General features: G+C 45.7%; 1 protein-coding gene across 2 annotated transcripts; it reads left to right on the plus strand.

Moving 5' to 3' along the window:
- Nucleotides 1-16: 16 nt before the first annotated feature.
- cant1b (calcium activated nucleotidase 1b) lies at nucleotides 17-17,369 on the plus strand. 2 transcript variants are annotated; one of them, XM_084190970.1, is made up of 7 exons: nucleotides 17-362; nucleotides 11,221-11,738; nucleotides 11,945-11,980; nucleotides 12,144-12,270; nucleotides 15,253-15,393; nucleotides 15,546-15,749; nucleotides 16,050-17,369. In XM_084190970.1, the coding sequence occupies exons 1-7, from the start codon at nucleotides 56-58 to the stop codon at nucleotides 16,418-16,420; spliced, it is 1,704 nt and encodes a 567-aa protein (XP_084047096.1). In that variant the 5' UTR covers nucleotides 17-55; the 3' UTR covers nucleotides 16,421-17,369. The 2 variants fall into 2 exon arrangements, with proteins under 2 accessions (XP_084047096.1, XP_084047097.1); XM_084190971.1 differs by lacking the exon at nucleotides 11,945-11,980.
- Nucleotides 17,370-17,381: the final 12 nt, after the last annotated feature.

Here is a 17,381-nt window from a genome sequence, read left to right on the forward strand (position 1 = left end):
ATGGACTGTACAGGTTACCCGAGAAGGTCAGGTCCAGTATGTTCAACTCAGCGCGATGGACAGAATATTTGAAGCAAATGCTGGGTCATCGAAGCAACGCGGAAAGGAACGGACCAATCAGGAAGATCGTTGGGATGCGTTGGGTAGGCGGTGCGGCGGCGGCACGTTGGCAGTCCGCAGGGTTTTGCAGAGTTCATTCCGCTCGCGCCTGGGAAGCAGCGACAAGGCGGAAGTAGTGCTGGCTGCCTCAACTCTCTTCCAGCGATGGAGCGGGGGGAGTAGGGACCGAGATCCACCGAAACACCGCATAACCTCCTCCAAACAGCCGCTACGGGGGGACGCGGAGACCTCCCTCTCACCAAGTAAGTAACAAAGGCATAATAAAGTAACGGATCATTTCAACTGACAAGCAGTCTGGAGGAGGATTTATCAATGATGCTATCCAATAAGCTAGCCCCTAATGCTAAAGTTGTTGCATAAGCTAGCTAGGCGCTTGCAAAAAGTGGAATATACTTTACGAAACTACTTCCGAACTTCTCAGACTTTTTCAGAGTTTCCATCGATTGACAGTCATTCACCTAACTTTTGACGATTGCTCCTACATGTATCATAGCTAGACCTTGATCATAAATCCGTTCCATTACTTTACACATAAGAGTCATTGGATAAAGTCGTCTTCTGTACAGGGGAGGTTTGTTAAGAGCCCAGACGTTCGGTCTGAACATTAACACGCATTGCTTGCGGTACGGTTTTGGAAGCATAACGGCCTTATCTTTCATATCAGCGTGAAACATTTTTCTCAAAACAAAAGGTTAAATTGATACACACCCTTTATAGGGATAGTGTTGGTGTTCCTACAAGGTCATATCTACATGTTACAGCTGTGTTGTGATGTTGCCCGGCAATTGAAAGGGACAGGCGGCTATTTGAGACTCAGCGTTTTTACGGTAGTCAATTTTCTTCTTCTTCATTGGCTGATTGCTTCCAACTCATAGGAATCCCCACCCAGTTGACTACTTTAAAATGGTGGAATCCCTCAATGGCAATGTCCATGTTAAAACAGTTTATATCCATGATGAGTCCTATCTATGTATGGTTTACTCCAAACGGAAAACGCAAACAAGAGTTTCTATTGGATACATTTGGGTAGGTTCCTCCCCGTTTCATTCCGATTGCTCTGTTTGCTTCCGTTTGGTTCTTAAACGGTTTTCATAATGAATACACCCCTGGTAGTCTGGCTAGATTTCTGGCTCCACCTCTCTTCCTGTCCATGCTGTCTTGTTGGGGGGACCGACCTAGCTATATCAGGGATGTCCAACTCTTTCAATAGAGTGTCTGCTGGTTTTGTTATTTCCTTTCAATGTTTCCGATTATTTTACATTTACGTCATTTAGCAGACGCTCTTATCCAGAGCGACTTACAGTTAGTGCATACATTATTCTTTTTTATTTTCATACTGGCCCCCCGTGGGAATCGAACCCACAACCCTGGCGTTGCAAACGCCATGCTCTACCAACTGAGCTACCTCCCTGCCGGCCATTCCCTCCCCTACCCTGGACGACGCTGGGCCAATTGTGCGCCGCCCCATTGGTCTCCCGGTTGCGGCCGGCTACAGCAGAGCCTGGATTCGAACCAGGATCTCTAGTGGCACAGCTAGCCATTATAAGACGTAGACGACCAGCAGAGGGGAATCCCTAACATGGTTGACATGTATAGGGGACAGACAGTTCAACATAGAGGGGTCTACATTTACATTTACATTTTTAGCAGACGCTCTTATCCAGAGCGACTTACAGGAGCAATTAGGGTTAGGTGCCACATCGACAGATTTTTCACCTAGTCGGCTCGGGGATTAGAACCAGCGACCTTTCGGTTACCACCCACTAAGCTACCTGCCGCCTCAGGTGGGGTCATGCAGATAGGACATTGATCCTGCTTGGTAGTATATCTGGTATAAACTAACATCAACCAGTTTGAATCAAGGAAAAACAGTTTAAACTAACACAAACTGGTTTGAGGCTAGTTTTATCTGATTTACGAGATTTTGATCTGGTTTTAGCCAGCATGCTCACAATACTGTAATCAATATCCCACAGGTATCCCAAGCTGAGCACTAATACCATTTGATTGATTTTAGTGAAGGGGAGTCCAACTCATTCCATGGAGGGCCCAGTGTCGGCTGGGTTTGTTATCTCCTCTCAACTTGTGTCCAGTTAAGACCCAGACAACCAGGCGATGAAGAGGGATTATATCACCATAACAACAGTGGTGGCTTTGCCTCTTATGTTGTTTACATATGCGTTAGCGTTTCGTTCTTTTGTGCTTCAGTCAATCAAACATCGTTACCTCGTTTACCTGTATTAGGTGACACACATGGGATACATCACAAATGGCACCCTATTCCCTAGGTAGTGCTCTACTTTTGACCAGGGACCTATGGTAAAGTAGTGCACTATATAGGGAATTGGGTGCCATTTGGCACACACACTCGGTTTGGAGTTTTTTTACTCAGGCATTATTGCACAGTTCTACCTCTCCTCTCACTGGCTAGAGAGAGAGAGGGAGGGACAGAGAGAGGGTTACAAGGACAGAGAGAGGGAGGGACAGAGAGAGAGAGGGAGGGACAGAGAGAGAGGGAGGGACAGAGAGAGGGAGGGAGGGACAGAGAGAGAGGGAGGGACAGAGAGAGGGAGGGAGGGACAGAGAGAGGGAGGGAGGGACAGAGAGAGAGAGGGAGGGACAGAGAGAGAGAGGGAGGGACAGAGAGAGGGAGGGAGGGACAGAGAGAGGGAGGGAGGGACAGAGAGAGGGAGGGACGGACAGAGAGAGGGAGGGAGGGACAGAGAGAGGGAGGGAGGGAGGGACAGAGAGAGGGAGGGAGGGACAGAGAGAGGGAGGGAGGGACAGAGAGAGGGAGGGAGGGACAGAGAGAGGGAGGGAGGGACAGAGAGAGGGAGGGACGGACAGAGAGAGGGAGGGGCAGAGAGAGAGGGAGGGGCAGAGAGAGAGAGGGAGGGACAGAGAGAGAGAGGGAGGGACAGAGAGAGGGAGGGAGGGACAGAGAGAGAGAGGGAGGGACAGAGAGAGAGAGGGAGGGACAGAGAGAGGGAGGGAGGGACAGAGAGAGGGAGGGAGGGACAGAGAGAGGGAGGGAGGGACAGAGAGAGGGAGGGAGGGACAGGGAGAGGGAGGGACGGACAGAGAGAGGGAGGGACAGAGAGAGGGAGGGACAGAGAGAGGGAGGGACAGAGGGAGGGAGGGACAGAGGGAGGGAGGGAGGGACAGAGAGAGAGAGGGAGGGACAGAGAGAGGGAGGGACAGAGAGAGAGAGGGAGGGACAGAGAGAGGGAGGGAGGGACAGAGAGAGGGAGGGAGGGACAGAGAGAGGGAGGGAGGGACAGAGAGAGGGAGGGACAGAGAGAGAGAGGGAGGGACAGAGAGAGAGAGGGAGGGACAGAGAGAGAGATGAAGAGATGGAAATCACTTGCTGGATGAGCGGGCGGCAGAGAGGATAGGGGGCTGGAGCAAGGGATGCGTGCAAAGGAAGGAGAGGAATATGCCTGTTGCTGAGCGCTCGGGGAGGAGGAGGAGAAATGGTGAATAACGGAACAGCTGGATCTGAGAGAGGAAGAGATAAAATAGTGAACAGAGCTGGTTTCTGTGGCATGCAGGTTTGGGTTCACACGCAGTGTGAGGGGGGTGATTTGATGAGTGAATGCCTGAGTGAGAGAAAGTGAGAGTGTGGTTGTGTTAGATAGAGGCACATGGTTTTGATTGGTCTCTCCTGTGTGAGTCTCTTGTGGTCGGCTACCTCAGTAACTCCTCAGAGACTGGCTTATAACCTCATGACGAAACATCCTACTCTTCTTACCTACACAGCTAACCTGTTGACATCTAATTGAAGTGGAACGAAAAGTGTTTATGCAACAGTTTGTGCGTCCCTAAATGGCACCCTATCCCCTACATAGTGCACTACTTTTTAACCCTATGGGCCCTGGTCAAAATAAGTTCACTACACAGGAAATATGGTGCCATTTGGGACACATTCGACAGTGTTTAGTAACTAGACCAGAGGCAGATAGCATCAGGGGAGACGCCACTCCACGGCAGTTGGTTCCCCTTACAGAGTAAATGTGTGTTTTCCTGGGTTCAAATACTATTTCAAATCATTTCAAATACATTATACGGCCTTGATTGAGCTTGCCTGGCACAGTGGAACCAATAGAATAGTTGCAAGCGGTCAAACCCCACCCATCTGGAACTCCCAACATGCTAGAGAGCAAACGCTAAAAGTATTTGAAAGATTTCAAATAATATTTGAAACAAGGTATGTATTCTATAGTATTTTAGTGTGTAGCCCTTGTTGCCTGTCTTGTAGCATTGTGTGAGTCAGTAGTACAGGTGGGTGGGTGCATAACTGTGACAGAGGAACAATGGAACTAGTACCTACCTGTCTACCTTTTTAAGTCTGTTGCCCCTGGCAACTGTTAGCAGTTGATGTTATTCTTCAATAACACAGACCCCAAAGCAAATCAGGGGGAGAAATATATATTTATTCAAAGAGAACAAATAATAGTTGTTATGCTGGAAAGTAGATGTTTACATTTACAATTTTTACATTTAAGTCATTTAGCAGACGCTCTTATCCAGAGCGACTTACAAATTGGTGCATTCAACTTAGGTTAGCCAGTGGGACAATCACATCTTGATCACAGTAAGTACACTTCTTCAAACAAGCAGCTGTGAGCAAAGTCGGTGCAATCAGGGACAACTACATCTCGATCATAATAAGTACATTTCTTTAAACAAGTCAGTGCTAGCAGGTGAAATAAGTCAGGTGTTAGTTTAGACAAAAGACAGTGGTAGTAAGGGGGGGTAGAAGGATTACTATAATACTATTCCAGGTATTCCTTAAAGAGGTAGGGTTTCAAGTGTCTCCGCTGTCCTGGCGTCGTGGGAGAGCTTGTTCCACCATTGGGGTGCCAGAGCAGCGAATAGCTTTGACTGGGCTGAGCGGGAACTGTGCTTCCATAGAGGTAGGGGGTCTGATCAGAGCCTGAAGGTAAGGAGGTGCCGTTCCCCTCACAGCTCCGTAGGCAAGCACCATGGTTTTGTAGTAGATGCGAGCTTCAACTGGAAGCCAGTGGAGTGTGCGGAGGAGCGGGGTGACGTGAGAGAACTTGGTAAGGTTGAACACCAGACGGGCTGCAGCGCTCTGGATAAGTTGCAGGGGTTCATTCTTTCCTGTCCTTAATGTTTTCTCCACTGAACAAAGAGACAGGATGTAGTTTATAGCCTCAAGCCTAGCATGTGGCTGACCAATTAGAATTCCTTGCAATAAAATTGGGCCAATGGTCAAACCCCCAAGTATCCTGTTTCAGGCTCAATGTATAGACAATTTGGACCAATGAGAACTTGCCACATGTAGCTATGAGTCCCTGGTTGGAACCCCTACACAGATTCTAAACAGATGTTGAACTGAAAAACAACTATTTCCATTGATCGTTAATTCCCTCTTGACCTCTAGTCCTCTATTGACCACTAGTCCTCTGCGTTGTGTATTTATCTTGGAATATTCTTACACAACCATTATGCAAGAGATGCAGAGAGCGGGTCACCTTGTCTTGTCTGTACCGGTACTGTACTTCACACACACACCACACACACACACACACACACAGAGCCCTCTCCAGTTTCAGCTGGAAGGCACCTGTTCCCTCTCCTCCGCCCAGCCATGGCACCCTATTCCCTACACAGATTCATGCGAATATTGAAAAATACGCATAAAGAAAATATGCGCATTTTCCCACCATGGTTTCCACCAAACGGACTTGTTGCGGTTAAAAGTCAATGCTTGATGACCTAGTGCACACAAAATGTACTTTTTCGCTTATGTTTTCATGTAATGAATAAAAATCTAAAGTTTAATGCGTTTCCATCGCATTTTCAACTCTACCGATATAGTTTTGTCACATACATGTGCGTTAAATAGCAAATGTGCCTACTCTGGTCTTGGCACCTGCGCTGTAGCCAACAGCTCACAGATACAGTGTGGGTAGGCTAGTCTACATGATGAGATTATTATGGATAAGAGCGAGAATATTTGTATTTGTCAAATGGCAGTTAAACATCAATTATCATGTCACCAGAATAAGACCCTCGATATTTATTGGAAAGGAGCATCAAGCTGATTAACGTGCACTTTCACCACCCTGTGAAGTTAATCATAATTTATGTAATCTGTAGCCTAATAAACTGCATGCTTTCCTGAGTCGTAGTGGGAGGACCGCACACCAGATCATCACGTAACTCCAAGTTTACTTCGATATGATGGATAATATACCAATATTTGCGCATAAGATGGCGAAGTAGTGCAGTCCTGTTTCTGTCGTGTGTCTGTAAATAGCCTGTAAATACCTTGTTTTTTTGTATTTTTCGTACCTATTTCCCTATCAGACTTTTCATCCTTCTACAAAATATACTTTCCTGCAACCCGCCTCACTCAATGTGGAACGGATTCTATTATTGACTTACCTTTTATCTAGAATCTCCAGTGAAACTAGCTAGCCAGCTAGCCAGCTAACTAGCTACTTGCTATTAGCCATAGCTAGCGGTGTTTCACCCAGAACATTGGATTTTTTTCTGCGGGATTAATTTTAATCACTGGACATTGATCACCGGATATTCGGCCAGTCTGCACAGCGCGTTATCGACCCAGAACATATCAGTTTTTCCGCCGGAATCACTGAATCACTGGACCTTTAACTCCGGATTCGTCGCTACCAGCTAGCTACAACAAAACGGACGCTGTGGTCTGGCTAATCATCCTGAGCTAGGCCCATCTCCCGGCTATCTACCTCAATGTCAACCTGACGGGACCACCTAGTGTTGACACGGAGCCCCGCCGATCCTACACGACTGGTCTGCCGACGAAATCGTCTGATGTGGTTACGACGTTAACCACGAAGATTCCATCCATCTGCTAGCCCTGGCCCGCTAGCACACGCTAGCCGTGGCCTCTTACTCACTAGTACTTCACCACCGGACCTTATGATAACTCAGCTATACAGCTGATATCTGCTGGACTGTTCCTTTTTACGGTACTACATCCTGTTTATGTTTAGCCTCAGCCCAAACATGGTTAGTTTATTGTTGTTTCGGTTATTTCTAATTGTACTATATCACTGTAGACCCCCCAGCCTAGCTAAACCTGCCTTAGATAGCTCCTTTGCACCTCCCCCAATACACGCGGAGACCGACTCAATTGATGCCTCCAGCGATGCTATCTCTTTCATCGTTACCCAACGCTTAGGTTTACCTCCACTTTACTCATATCCTTCTATATCCTTGTCTGTACATAATGCCCTGAATCTTTTCTATAACACCCGGAAATCTGCCCCCTTTATTCTATGTACCCAACGCACTAGAAGACCAGTTCTCAAAGCCTTTAGCCGTATCCTTATTCTAGTCCTCCTCTGTTCCTCTGGTGATGTAGAGGCTAACCCAGGCCCTGCAGCCCTCAGTATCACTCCTACTCCCCAGGCGCTATCATTTGATGACTTCTGTAATCGCAAAAGTCTTGGTTTCTTGCACATAAATATCAGAAGTCTACTTCCTAAGTTTGAGTTATTCACTGCGTTAGCACACTCTGCCAACCCTGATGTTCTAGCAGTGTCTGAATCCTGGCTCAGGAAGGCCACCAAAAATTCTGAAATTTCCATCCCCAACTATAACATTTTCCGTCTAGATAGAACTGCCAAAGGGGGTGGAGTTGCAATCTACTGTAGAGATAGCCTGCAGAGCTCTATCATACTGTCCAGGTCTGTGCCCAAACAGTTTGAGCTTCTACTTCTAAAAATCCACCTTTCCAGAAATAAGTCTCTCACTGTTGCCGCTTGCTACAGACCCCCCTCAGCCCCCAGCTGTGCCCTGGACACCATATGTGAATTGATTGCCCCCCATTTATCCTCAGAGTTTGTACTGCTTGGTGACCTAAATTGGGATATGCTTAATACCCCAGCCATCCTACAATCCAAGCTAGATGCCCTCAACCTCACGCAAATTATCAACGAACCTACCAGGTACAACCCTAAATCCGTAAACATGGGTACCCTCATAGATATCATCCTGACTAACATACCCTCTAAATACACCTCAGCTGTCTTCAACCAGGATCTCAGCGATCACTGCCTTATTGCCTGCGTCCGTAACGGGTCCGCGGTCAAACGACCACCCCTCATCACTGTCAAACGCTCCCTAAAACACTTTAGCGAGGAGGCCTTCCTAATTGACCTGGCCCAGGTATCCTGGATGGATATAGATCTCATTCCGTCAGTAGAGGATGCCTGGTTGTTCCTTAAAAGTAATTTCCTCTCAATCTTAAATAAACATGCCCCATTCAAAAAATACAGAACTAAGAACCGATATAGCCCCTGGTTCTCCTCAGACTTGACTGCCCTTGACCAGCACAAAAACATCCTGTGGCGTACAGCATTAGCATCAAATAGCCCCCGCGATATGCAACTTTTCAGGGAAGTTAGGAACCAATATACACAAGCAGTCAGGAAAGCAAAGGCTAACTTTTTCAAACAGAAATTTGCATCCTGTAGCACTAACTCCAAAAAGTTTTGGGACACTGTAAAGTCCATGGAGAATAAGAGCACTTCCTCCCAGCTGCCCACTGCACTGAGGCTAGGAAACACTATCACCACCGATAAATCTACAATAATCGAGAATTTCAACAAGCATTTTGCTACAGCTGGCCATGCTTTCCATCTGGCTACCACTAACCCGGCCACCAACTATGCACCCTCTGCTGCAACTTGCCCATGCCCCCCCCCGCTTCTCCTTCACACAAATTCAGACAGCTGATGTTTTGAAAGCGCTGCAAAATCTGGACCCCTACAAATCAGCTGGGCTAGACAATCTGGACCCTTTCTTTGTAAAACTAGCCGCCGAAATTGTCGCTACCCCTATTACTAGTCTGTTCAACCTCTCTTTCATAACGTCTGAGATCCCCAGAGATTGGAAAGCTGCCGCGGTCATCCCCCTCTTCAAAGGGGGTGACACTCTAGATCCAAACTGCTACAGACCTATATCCATCCTGCCCTGCCTTTCGAAAGTATTCGAAAGCCAAGTTAACAAACAGATCATCGACCATTTCGAATACCACCGTACCTTCTCCGCTATGCAATCCGGTTTCCGAGCTGGTCACGGGTGCACTTCAGCCACGCTCAAGGTCCTAAACCGCGATTGATAATAGACAGTACTGTGCAGCCGTCTTCATCGACCTGGCCAAGGCTTTCGACTCTGTCAACCACCGCATTCTTATTGGCAGACTAAATAGCCTTGGTTTCTCAAATGACTGCCTCGCCTGGTTCACCAACTACTTCTCAGATAGAGTTCAGTGTGTCAAATCGGAGGGCCTGTTGTCTGGACCTATGGCAGTCTCTATGGGGGTGCCACAGGGTTCAATTCTTGGGCCGACACTTTTCTCCGTGTATATCAATGATGTCGCTCTTGCTGCTGGTGACTCTCAGATCCACCTCTACGCAGACGACACCATTTTGTATACATCTGGCCCTTCATTGGACACTGTGTTAACAAACCTCCAAACGAGCTTCAATGCCATACAACAATCCTTCAGTAGCCTCCAACTGCTCTTAAACACTAGTAAAACTAAATGCATGCTTTTCAATCGAACGCTGCTGGCACCCGCCCACCCGACTAGAATCACCACTCTCGACGGGTCTGACCTAGAGTATGTGGACAACTACAAATACCTAGGTGTCTGGTTAGACTGTAAACTCAACTTCCAGACTCACATAAAGAATCTCCAATCCAAAGTTAAATCTAGAATCGGCTTCCTATTTCGCAATAAAGCCTCCTTCACTCATGCTGCCAAACATGCCCTCGTAAAACTGACTATCCTACCGATCCTTGACTTCGGCGATGTAATTTACAAAATAGCCTCCAACACTCTACTCAGCAAATTGGATGTAGTCTATCACAGTGCCATCCGTTTTGTCTCCAAAGCCCCATACACTACCCACCACTGTGACCTGTACGCTCTTGTTGGCTGGTCCTCACTACATGTTCGTCGTCAAACCCACTGGCTCCAGGCCATCTATAAATCACTGCTAGGCAAATCCCCGCCTTATCTTAGCTCATTGGTCACCATAGCAGCACCCACCCGTAGTCTGCGCTCCAGCAGGTATATCTCACTGGTCATTCCCAAAGCCAACACCTCCTTTGGCCGCCATTCCTTCCAGTTCTCTGCTGCCAATGACTGGAACGAATTGCAAAAATCTCTGAAGCTGGAGACTCTTATCTCCCTCAATAACTTTAAGCATCAGTTGTCAGAGCACCTTACCGATCACTGCACCTGTACACAGCCCATCCGAAATTAGCCCACCCAACTACCTCATCCCTATATTGTTATTTATTTTGCTCTTTTGCACCCCAGTATCTCTATTTGCACATAATCTCTTGCACATCTAGCATTCCAGTGTTAATACTATTGTAATTATTCTGCACTATAGCCTATTTATTGCCTTACCTCCATAACTTGCTACATTTGCACACACTGTATATATATTTTCTGTTGTATTTCTGACTTTATGTTTTTTACCCCATATGTAACTCTGTGTTGTTTTTATTGCACTACTTTGCTTTATCTTGGCCAGGTCGCAGTTGTAAATGAGAACCTGTTCTCAACTGGCTTACCTGGTTAAATAAAGGTGAAATAAAAATAAATAAAAAATAAAGGCGTTTCCACCACCATCTCTCGCATAATTACTTTTACAGACACAAAAAGTTACCACCATGTCGAACAAACAAATTATCTCTCTGCATTTATAAAATTGTACCGAAACTACCTGTTTCCATCACAGCTGTCGTGATTTTTTTAAAATTTAATTTGGTATGACTTTACTCGCATAAAAACTGTGGATAGAAACGTGGTTAGTGGAATGGACCATTTCACTAATGCTCAGCACCAGCATGCAGTATAACAATAAACAGTGGACAATATATTGAATGAACAACAATTAAATAACATTTGTTCTCTTCCTCTCCTCTTCTTTTTCCAATTTACTTTCCCCTTGTATCTCTGACTTCTCTCTCTCCCTCTTTCTCTCCCTGGCTGTCCATCTCTCTCTCTTTATCTCTCTTTTGCCCGCTCTCTTTCTCTCTCACCACCCCCACCCCCCGCCTTCCCAGCTCCCTCTCCCATGTCCGTTATCCCAGGGTATAATTCAGAGCCGGAACGTGGTGGTGGTCCTGATTATTCCAGTTCCATGAATTCCCTGCGGATTTCCGTGCGAGGACTTCCCGGCCTGGCCTCCATGGCCGGCGCCGCCTCCGACCCCCGCTTCCGCCTAAAATGGAGGGCAATCACCGTGGCAACACTCCTAGCCCTCTCCCTCCTCCTCTACCTGCACCAGACGACGGGGGGTGGAGCTGGCGGCGATGAGGTCTTCGGCGGCGTCTCCTCTGACCGCTTCCATCACCACGGTAACGGGGCGCAAAGCTGGCGGACGAACAACAACAAGAAAGTAAACAATAACGGTGTCCGTCAACTGGTGGCAGCAGTGGGATCCAACAGCGGCGTCAACTCGAAGAATAAACGTTACAACGACACGTATCCTCTCAGCCCGCCGGAGAGGACGGCGTACGGGAGCATCCGGTACCGTATCGGGGTGATCGCCGACTTGGACACGGCCTCACGGAGCACCAAGGTATTTAAATCACCCTTAAAAACACTAATTTCAGCTTTATCCGTTATTAGACTGTGTTTATGTTATTTTATTCATCAGTTTTATCCTGTTTGCTTTATTTCTTTCATTTGACTGTTTTACTATAAACCGCGTGGTGATTTTAAGTGCAATCAAAATAAAATGTGATTGGATTTGATGTTAATTTAAGGAGCTTATCTTATTTTAAGGAGCAGACGTGTTCAGCTACATCAGGAATTAATACAGTATGTCTTAACTTATGTTATTTTATCTTATCTTATATTAGGAGTAGACATGGTTCAGCTACATACTATAAAATAAAGTATTTATCTTATTTTATCTTATTTTAGGAGTAGACATGGTTCAGCTACATGCAAAAATAAAGTATTTATCTTATGTTATGTGTAGGGTCAGACGTGGTTCAGCTTCATGCGGAGGGGCCACCTGGTGGTATCTGAGAGTGGGGACAGAGTGGAGGTGGAGTGGGACCCAGACACCCTGACCCTGGAGAGCCACCTGGCTGAGAAGGGACGAGGTGGTTTAAATTACTGTGGTTCCGTCTAAAATGGCACTCTATTCCCTAATTAGTGCACTACTTAGTAGTGTAGTATATAGCGAATGGGGTGCCATTTGGGACTCAAACGGTGTTGTACCATTTATTCAAATGGTTTCAATGCTTTAATATCAGCATTTGTCACAAACCGCTTTTAAAGCTGCAATATGTAACTTTTTGGGCGACCCAACCAAATTCACATAGAAATGCGTGTTATAGATCTGTGGCAGCCCTCCGCACCTCTCTGATTCAGAGGGGTTGGTTTAAATGCGGAAGACACATTTCAGTTGAATGCATTCAGTTGTACAACTGACTAGGTATCTTCCTTTCCCTTTAGTTCTCATTGGAAGCAAGTCTAAGAAGCGGTAGATATGTTCTATGTGTGCTATTCTATGCTTCCCATTCTTAAGTTTAGATTCTCTACACTATACTTTCTTGTTTTGTCACATAAACTGAAATAAGGCAAACTATTAGAATTTTAGCAACCAGGAAATGGCGGAGTGATTTCTGCATAGTGCATCTTTACAGTCAGTAACCAGTAGTGCATTTTACAGTAACCAGTAGTGCATCTTTACAGTAACCAGTAGTGCATCTTTACAGTAACCAGTAGTGCGTCTTTACAGTAACCAGTAGTGCATCTTTACAGTAACCAGTAGTGCGTCTTTACAGTAACCAGTAGTGCGTCTTTACAGTAACCAGTAGTGCGTCTTTACAGTAACCAGTAGTGCGTCTTTACAGTAACCAGTAGTGCATCTTTACAGTAACCAGTAGTGCGTCTTTACAGTAACCAGTAGTGCATCTTTACAGTAACCAGTAGTGCATCTTTACAGTAACCCGGCCTAGACACCAAAGACTAAGCAGAAGAGGAGGGTGGTTTAAACCAGGGGTTCTCAAACCTCTCCTCAGGGACCCCAAAGTCATTCCATGTTTTTGATCTATTCCAGAGCTAGCACCCCTGATTCAACTTGTCAATTAATCATCAAACCGTCGACTAGGTGAATCAGGTGATCTAGTTCAGGGCTACAATGGAATTGTGAAACGTCTGATGTTCCCTGAGGAGACGTTTGAAAACCACTGGTTTAAACCACTGTGTTGTGTTATCTTAGCCTGGCTGCCAGACCACTCTGTTTCTGCTCTCTTGCCAACTCCTTATGGAATTGTCCTGCTGTGTAAGGAGTTGGCTAGAGAGCAGAGACAGACAGGCAGCCAGGCTAGTATCACATACAGTAGTTGGAATGTCTTCTCCTTTCTTCTGTCTCATGAGAAGTAGAAAACTTCAGAAAGTATTCATACTCCATGACTTATTCCACATGTTGTTGTGTTCCAGCCTGAATCCAACATGGATTTCATATATATTTTTCTCTCACCCATCTACACACAATACCCCATAATGACAAAGTGAAAACATGTTTTTAGAAATCTTTGCAAATGTATTGAAAATGAAATAAGGAAATATCTTATTTACATAAGTATTCACACCCCTGAGTCAATACGTGTTAGAATCATATTTGGCAATGATTACAGCTGTGAGTCTTTCTGGGTAAGTTTCTAAGAGCTTTGCACAACTGAATTGTACAATATTAGCCTATTATTAATTCTTCATGCTCTGTCAAATTGGTTGTTGATCATTGATAGACAACCATTTTCAAGCCTTGCCATCAATTTTCAAGTAGATTTAAGTCAAACATTCACTGTCTTCTTGGTAAGCAACTCCGGTGTAGATTTGGCCTTGGGTTTTAGGTTATTGTCCTGCTGAAAGGTGAATTAATCTCCCAGTGTCTGGTGGAAGCGGACTGAACCAGGTTTTCCTCTAGGATTTTGCCTGTGCTTAGCTCTATTCCGTTTCTTGTTTATCCTGAAAAACGACCCAGTCCTTAACGATTACAAGCATACCCATAACATGATGCAGCCACCAATATGCTTAAAAATATGGAGAGTGGTACTAAGTAATGTTTTGTATTGGATTTGCTCCAAACATAACACTTTGTATTCAGGACAAAAGGTTAATTGCTTTGCCACATTTTTTGCAGTATTACTTGTTTAGTGCCTTGTTGCAAACCGGATGCATGTTTTGGAATATTTTTTATTCTGTACAGCCTTCCTTCTTTCTTTTCACTCAGTCAACTAGGTTAGTATTGTGGAGTAACTACAATGTTGTTGATCCATCCTCAGTTTTCTCCTATCACAGCCATTAAACTCTTTTAAAGTCACCATTGGCCTCATTGTGAAATCCGTGAGCGGTTTCCTTCCTCTCCGGCAACTGAGTTAGGAAGAAAGCCTGTATCTTTGTAGTGACAGGGTGTTTTGATACACCATCCAAAGTGTAATTAATAACTTCACCATGTTCAAAGGGCTATTCAATGTCTGCTTTTTTATGTTTACCCATCTACCAATAGGTGCCCTTCTTTGCGAGGCATTGGAAAACCTCCCTGGTCTTTGTGGTTGAATCTGTGTTTGAAATCCACTGCTCGACTGAGGGACCTTACAGATAATTGTATGTGTGGGGTACAGAGATGAGTTAGTCATTCAACTTATTCATGCAACTTATTATGTGACTTGTTAAGCATATTATTTATTCCTGAACTTATTTAGGCTTGCCATAACAAAGGTGTTGAATACTTATTGACTCAAGACATTTCAACTTTTCATTTGTTATTAATTTGTAAAAATTTAGAAAAACATTATTCCACTTTGACATTATGGGGTATTGTGTGTAGGCCAGTGACCAAAAAATCTCAATTTAATCAATTTTAAATTCAGGCTGTAACACAACAACATATGGAAAAAGTCAAGGGGTGTGAATACTTTCTGTACTTAATATTGATGAAGACTGTGCTGCGCTGGGTGCATCAAATATCGACCGACCGACTGATCATTATATTGACTGACCGATTATTATATTGACTGACCGATTATTATATTGACTGACCAATCATTATATTGACTGACGGATTATTGTACCAGGTATGGAGCTGTCGGAGCTGGTTGCGTTCAACGGTCACCTGTACAGTGTGGACGACCGTACAGGAGTTATCTACAGGATAGAGGGGAACCAGGCCGTACCCTGGGTTATACTAACTGATGGAGACGGGTCTGTCTCAAAAGGTCAGTGTTAAGGCGTGTGTGGGGTGGGGGGGGGGGTGTAGTGCTCAAAGCAGAGTGGCTGGCGCTGAAGAATGAGTGTCTGTACGTGGGAGGGTCTGGGTAAAGAGTGGATCACCAGGACCATACTGTAATAACCCCTGACCTCTGTGTAGGGTTCAAGGCGGAGTGGCTAGCGGTGAAGGATGAGTGCCTCTACGTTGGTGGTCTGGGTAAAGAGTGGACGACCACTACCGGAGAGATCATCAACAACAACCCCGAATGGGTCAAGGTGGTGGGTTACCGCGGCGACGTGGAACACGAGAACTGGGTGCCGCGCTACAACGCCCTGCGCAGCGCAGCCGGGATTCAACCGCCAGGTGAGGGAGGGGGCGGAGTCTAGTCTAATACACCTGTCTTTAATCCTCTTGGTTCCTGGAAGAACGTATGACTCACCCATTCATCTTTGTCTCTGTCACGCTAACTCTCTTCCTCTTTTAAAGTTCATGCACACACCTTTACTCACTTCTTTCATTCTCACTTTCTATTGTCTCTGTCTCCGAGGCAACCTGATCCATCAAGTTAGTTGTCTTCATCTCTCACTGTCTCTGTCTGTCAATCAATCATCTCACCATCTCTGTCAACTGGGTTATTTCACACTCTCTCTCTCTCCCATCCAGGTTACCTGATCCATGAGTCTGCGGCGTGGTCCGACCGCCTCCAGCGCTGGTTCTTCCTCCCCCGCCGCGCCAGCTTGGAACGCTACGATGAGACGGCCGACGAGCGCCGTGCCACCAACCTCCTCCTCTCCTGCCCCTCGGACTTCAGTGACATCACCGTGGGGCACGCTGGACCCCTCCACCCAACGCACGGTTTCTCCTCGTTCAAGTTCGTACCGGACACCGACGATCAGATCGTACTAGCGTTGAAGTCGGAGGAGGACGCGGGGAAGATAGCGACGTATATCCTCGCGTTTACGTTGGACGGGAGGATGTTGCTGCCGGAGACGAAGATAGGAGATGTGAAGTATGAAGGACTGGAGTTCATCTAAAATGGATGGATGGATGGAGAGGAAAAAAGAGATCCTTAGGAGGAGAGACTGGAGAGAAGGGTGGATACAGGATACAACAGGACAGGGTTGGTAGTTAGAGTTCCTATACGTGGCTGGTAGGACTAACATGCATCACCTACCTGTGAAGTAGTGTGACGAGGTAGGAGGACTCTGTTCAAGGAAGGGTCAAGGTCCCAGTCATCACCAACAAGGTTGTCCAGAGAAACGACTAGTGTTTGGTGACATCCGATACCCTATGATTCTTCTCATGGGCCACTTCCTGCCCCCAAAGGAGTCTTAGTGGACTACATTACCAAGGCTACGTTTAAACAGGCAGCCCAATTCTGTTATTTTTTCCCACTAATTGGTCTTTTGACCAATCACATCAGATCTTTTCACGTCAGATATTTTTCAGAGCTGATCTGACTGGTCCAAAGAATTGTCTGCCCCTCTAAACGCAGCCTAAGACCTATGGTTGAACAGTGGTCAAAACTCTGCCGGTCAGACGCTCAGGGGAACAACATGGAAGAAAAACCCTAAGATTGACAGGGTTGTGTTCAGTTGGCACAAAACGGAAATAAACTTTTTAAAACTGAGCTTTAATTACCTGAAGTTGTCCAATAAGGACAGTAATTTTGGGGGTTTTCCGTTGGAATGTATTTTTTTGTTTTTTTTACGTTTGTGCCTTCTGAAGAGGATCCTGGTTGTTTAAACACTAACTTAGATGACGTTGGGTTGTCAACGTTAGCCGTACGTTGAACACACTACACTGAATAGGACGTATGATCTTCATACACCAGCTGTTATTATTTAATGCAATTGTTTTAACTTGTTTTCTCTCTTCCAAAAAGAAAACAAAAACTCAACACCTCAAAGATTAAATTGTTCATTATGTCATTCTGGTTCTTGATCAAAGAGTTGGTTGAATAATGTACAGCTTACCACAAAACATGGGTCATAC

This window comes from Coregonus lavaretus, assembly GCF_964263955.1.
Source record: "Coregonus lavaretus genome assembly, contig: HAP1_SCAFFOLD_959, whole genome shotgun sequence".
In the NCBI taxonomy this organism is placed as follows: Eukaryota; Metazoa; Chordata; class Actinopteri; order Salmoniformes; family Salmonidae; genus Coregonus; species Coregonus lavaretus.

Coding starts and splice junctions, on each gene's coding strand:
- cant1b (XM_084190970.1), top strand. CDS start 56: ATGGACAGAATATTTGAAGCAAATGCTGGGTCATCGAAGCAACGCGGA. Junction 363..11,220: donor GGAGACCTCCCTCTCACCAA/GTAAGTAACAAA, acceptor CCGCCTTCCCAG/CTCCCTCTCCCATGTCCGTT. Junction 11,981..12,143: donor CTACATCAGGAATTAATACA/GTATGTCTTAAC, acceptor TGTTATGTGTAG/GGTCAGACGTGGTTCAGCTT.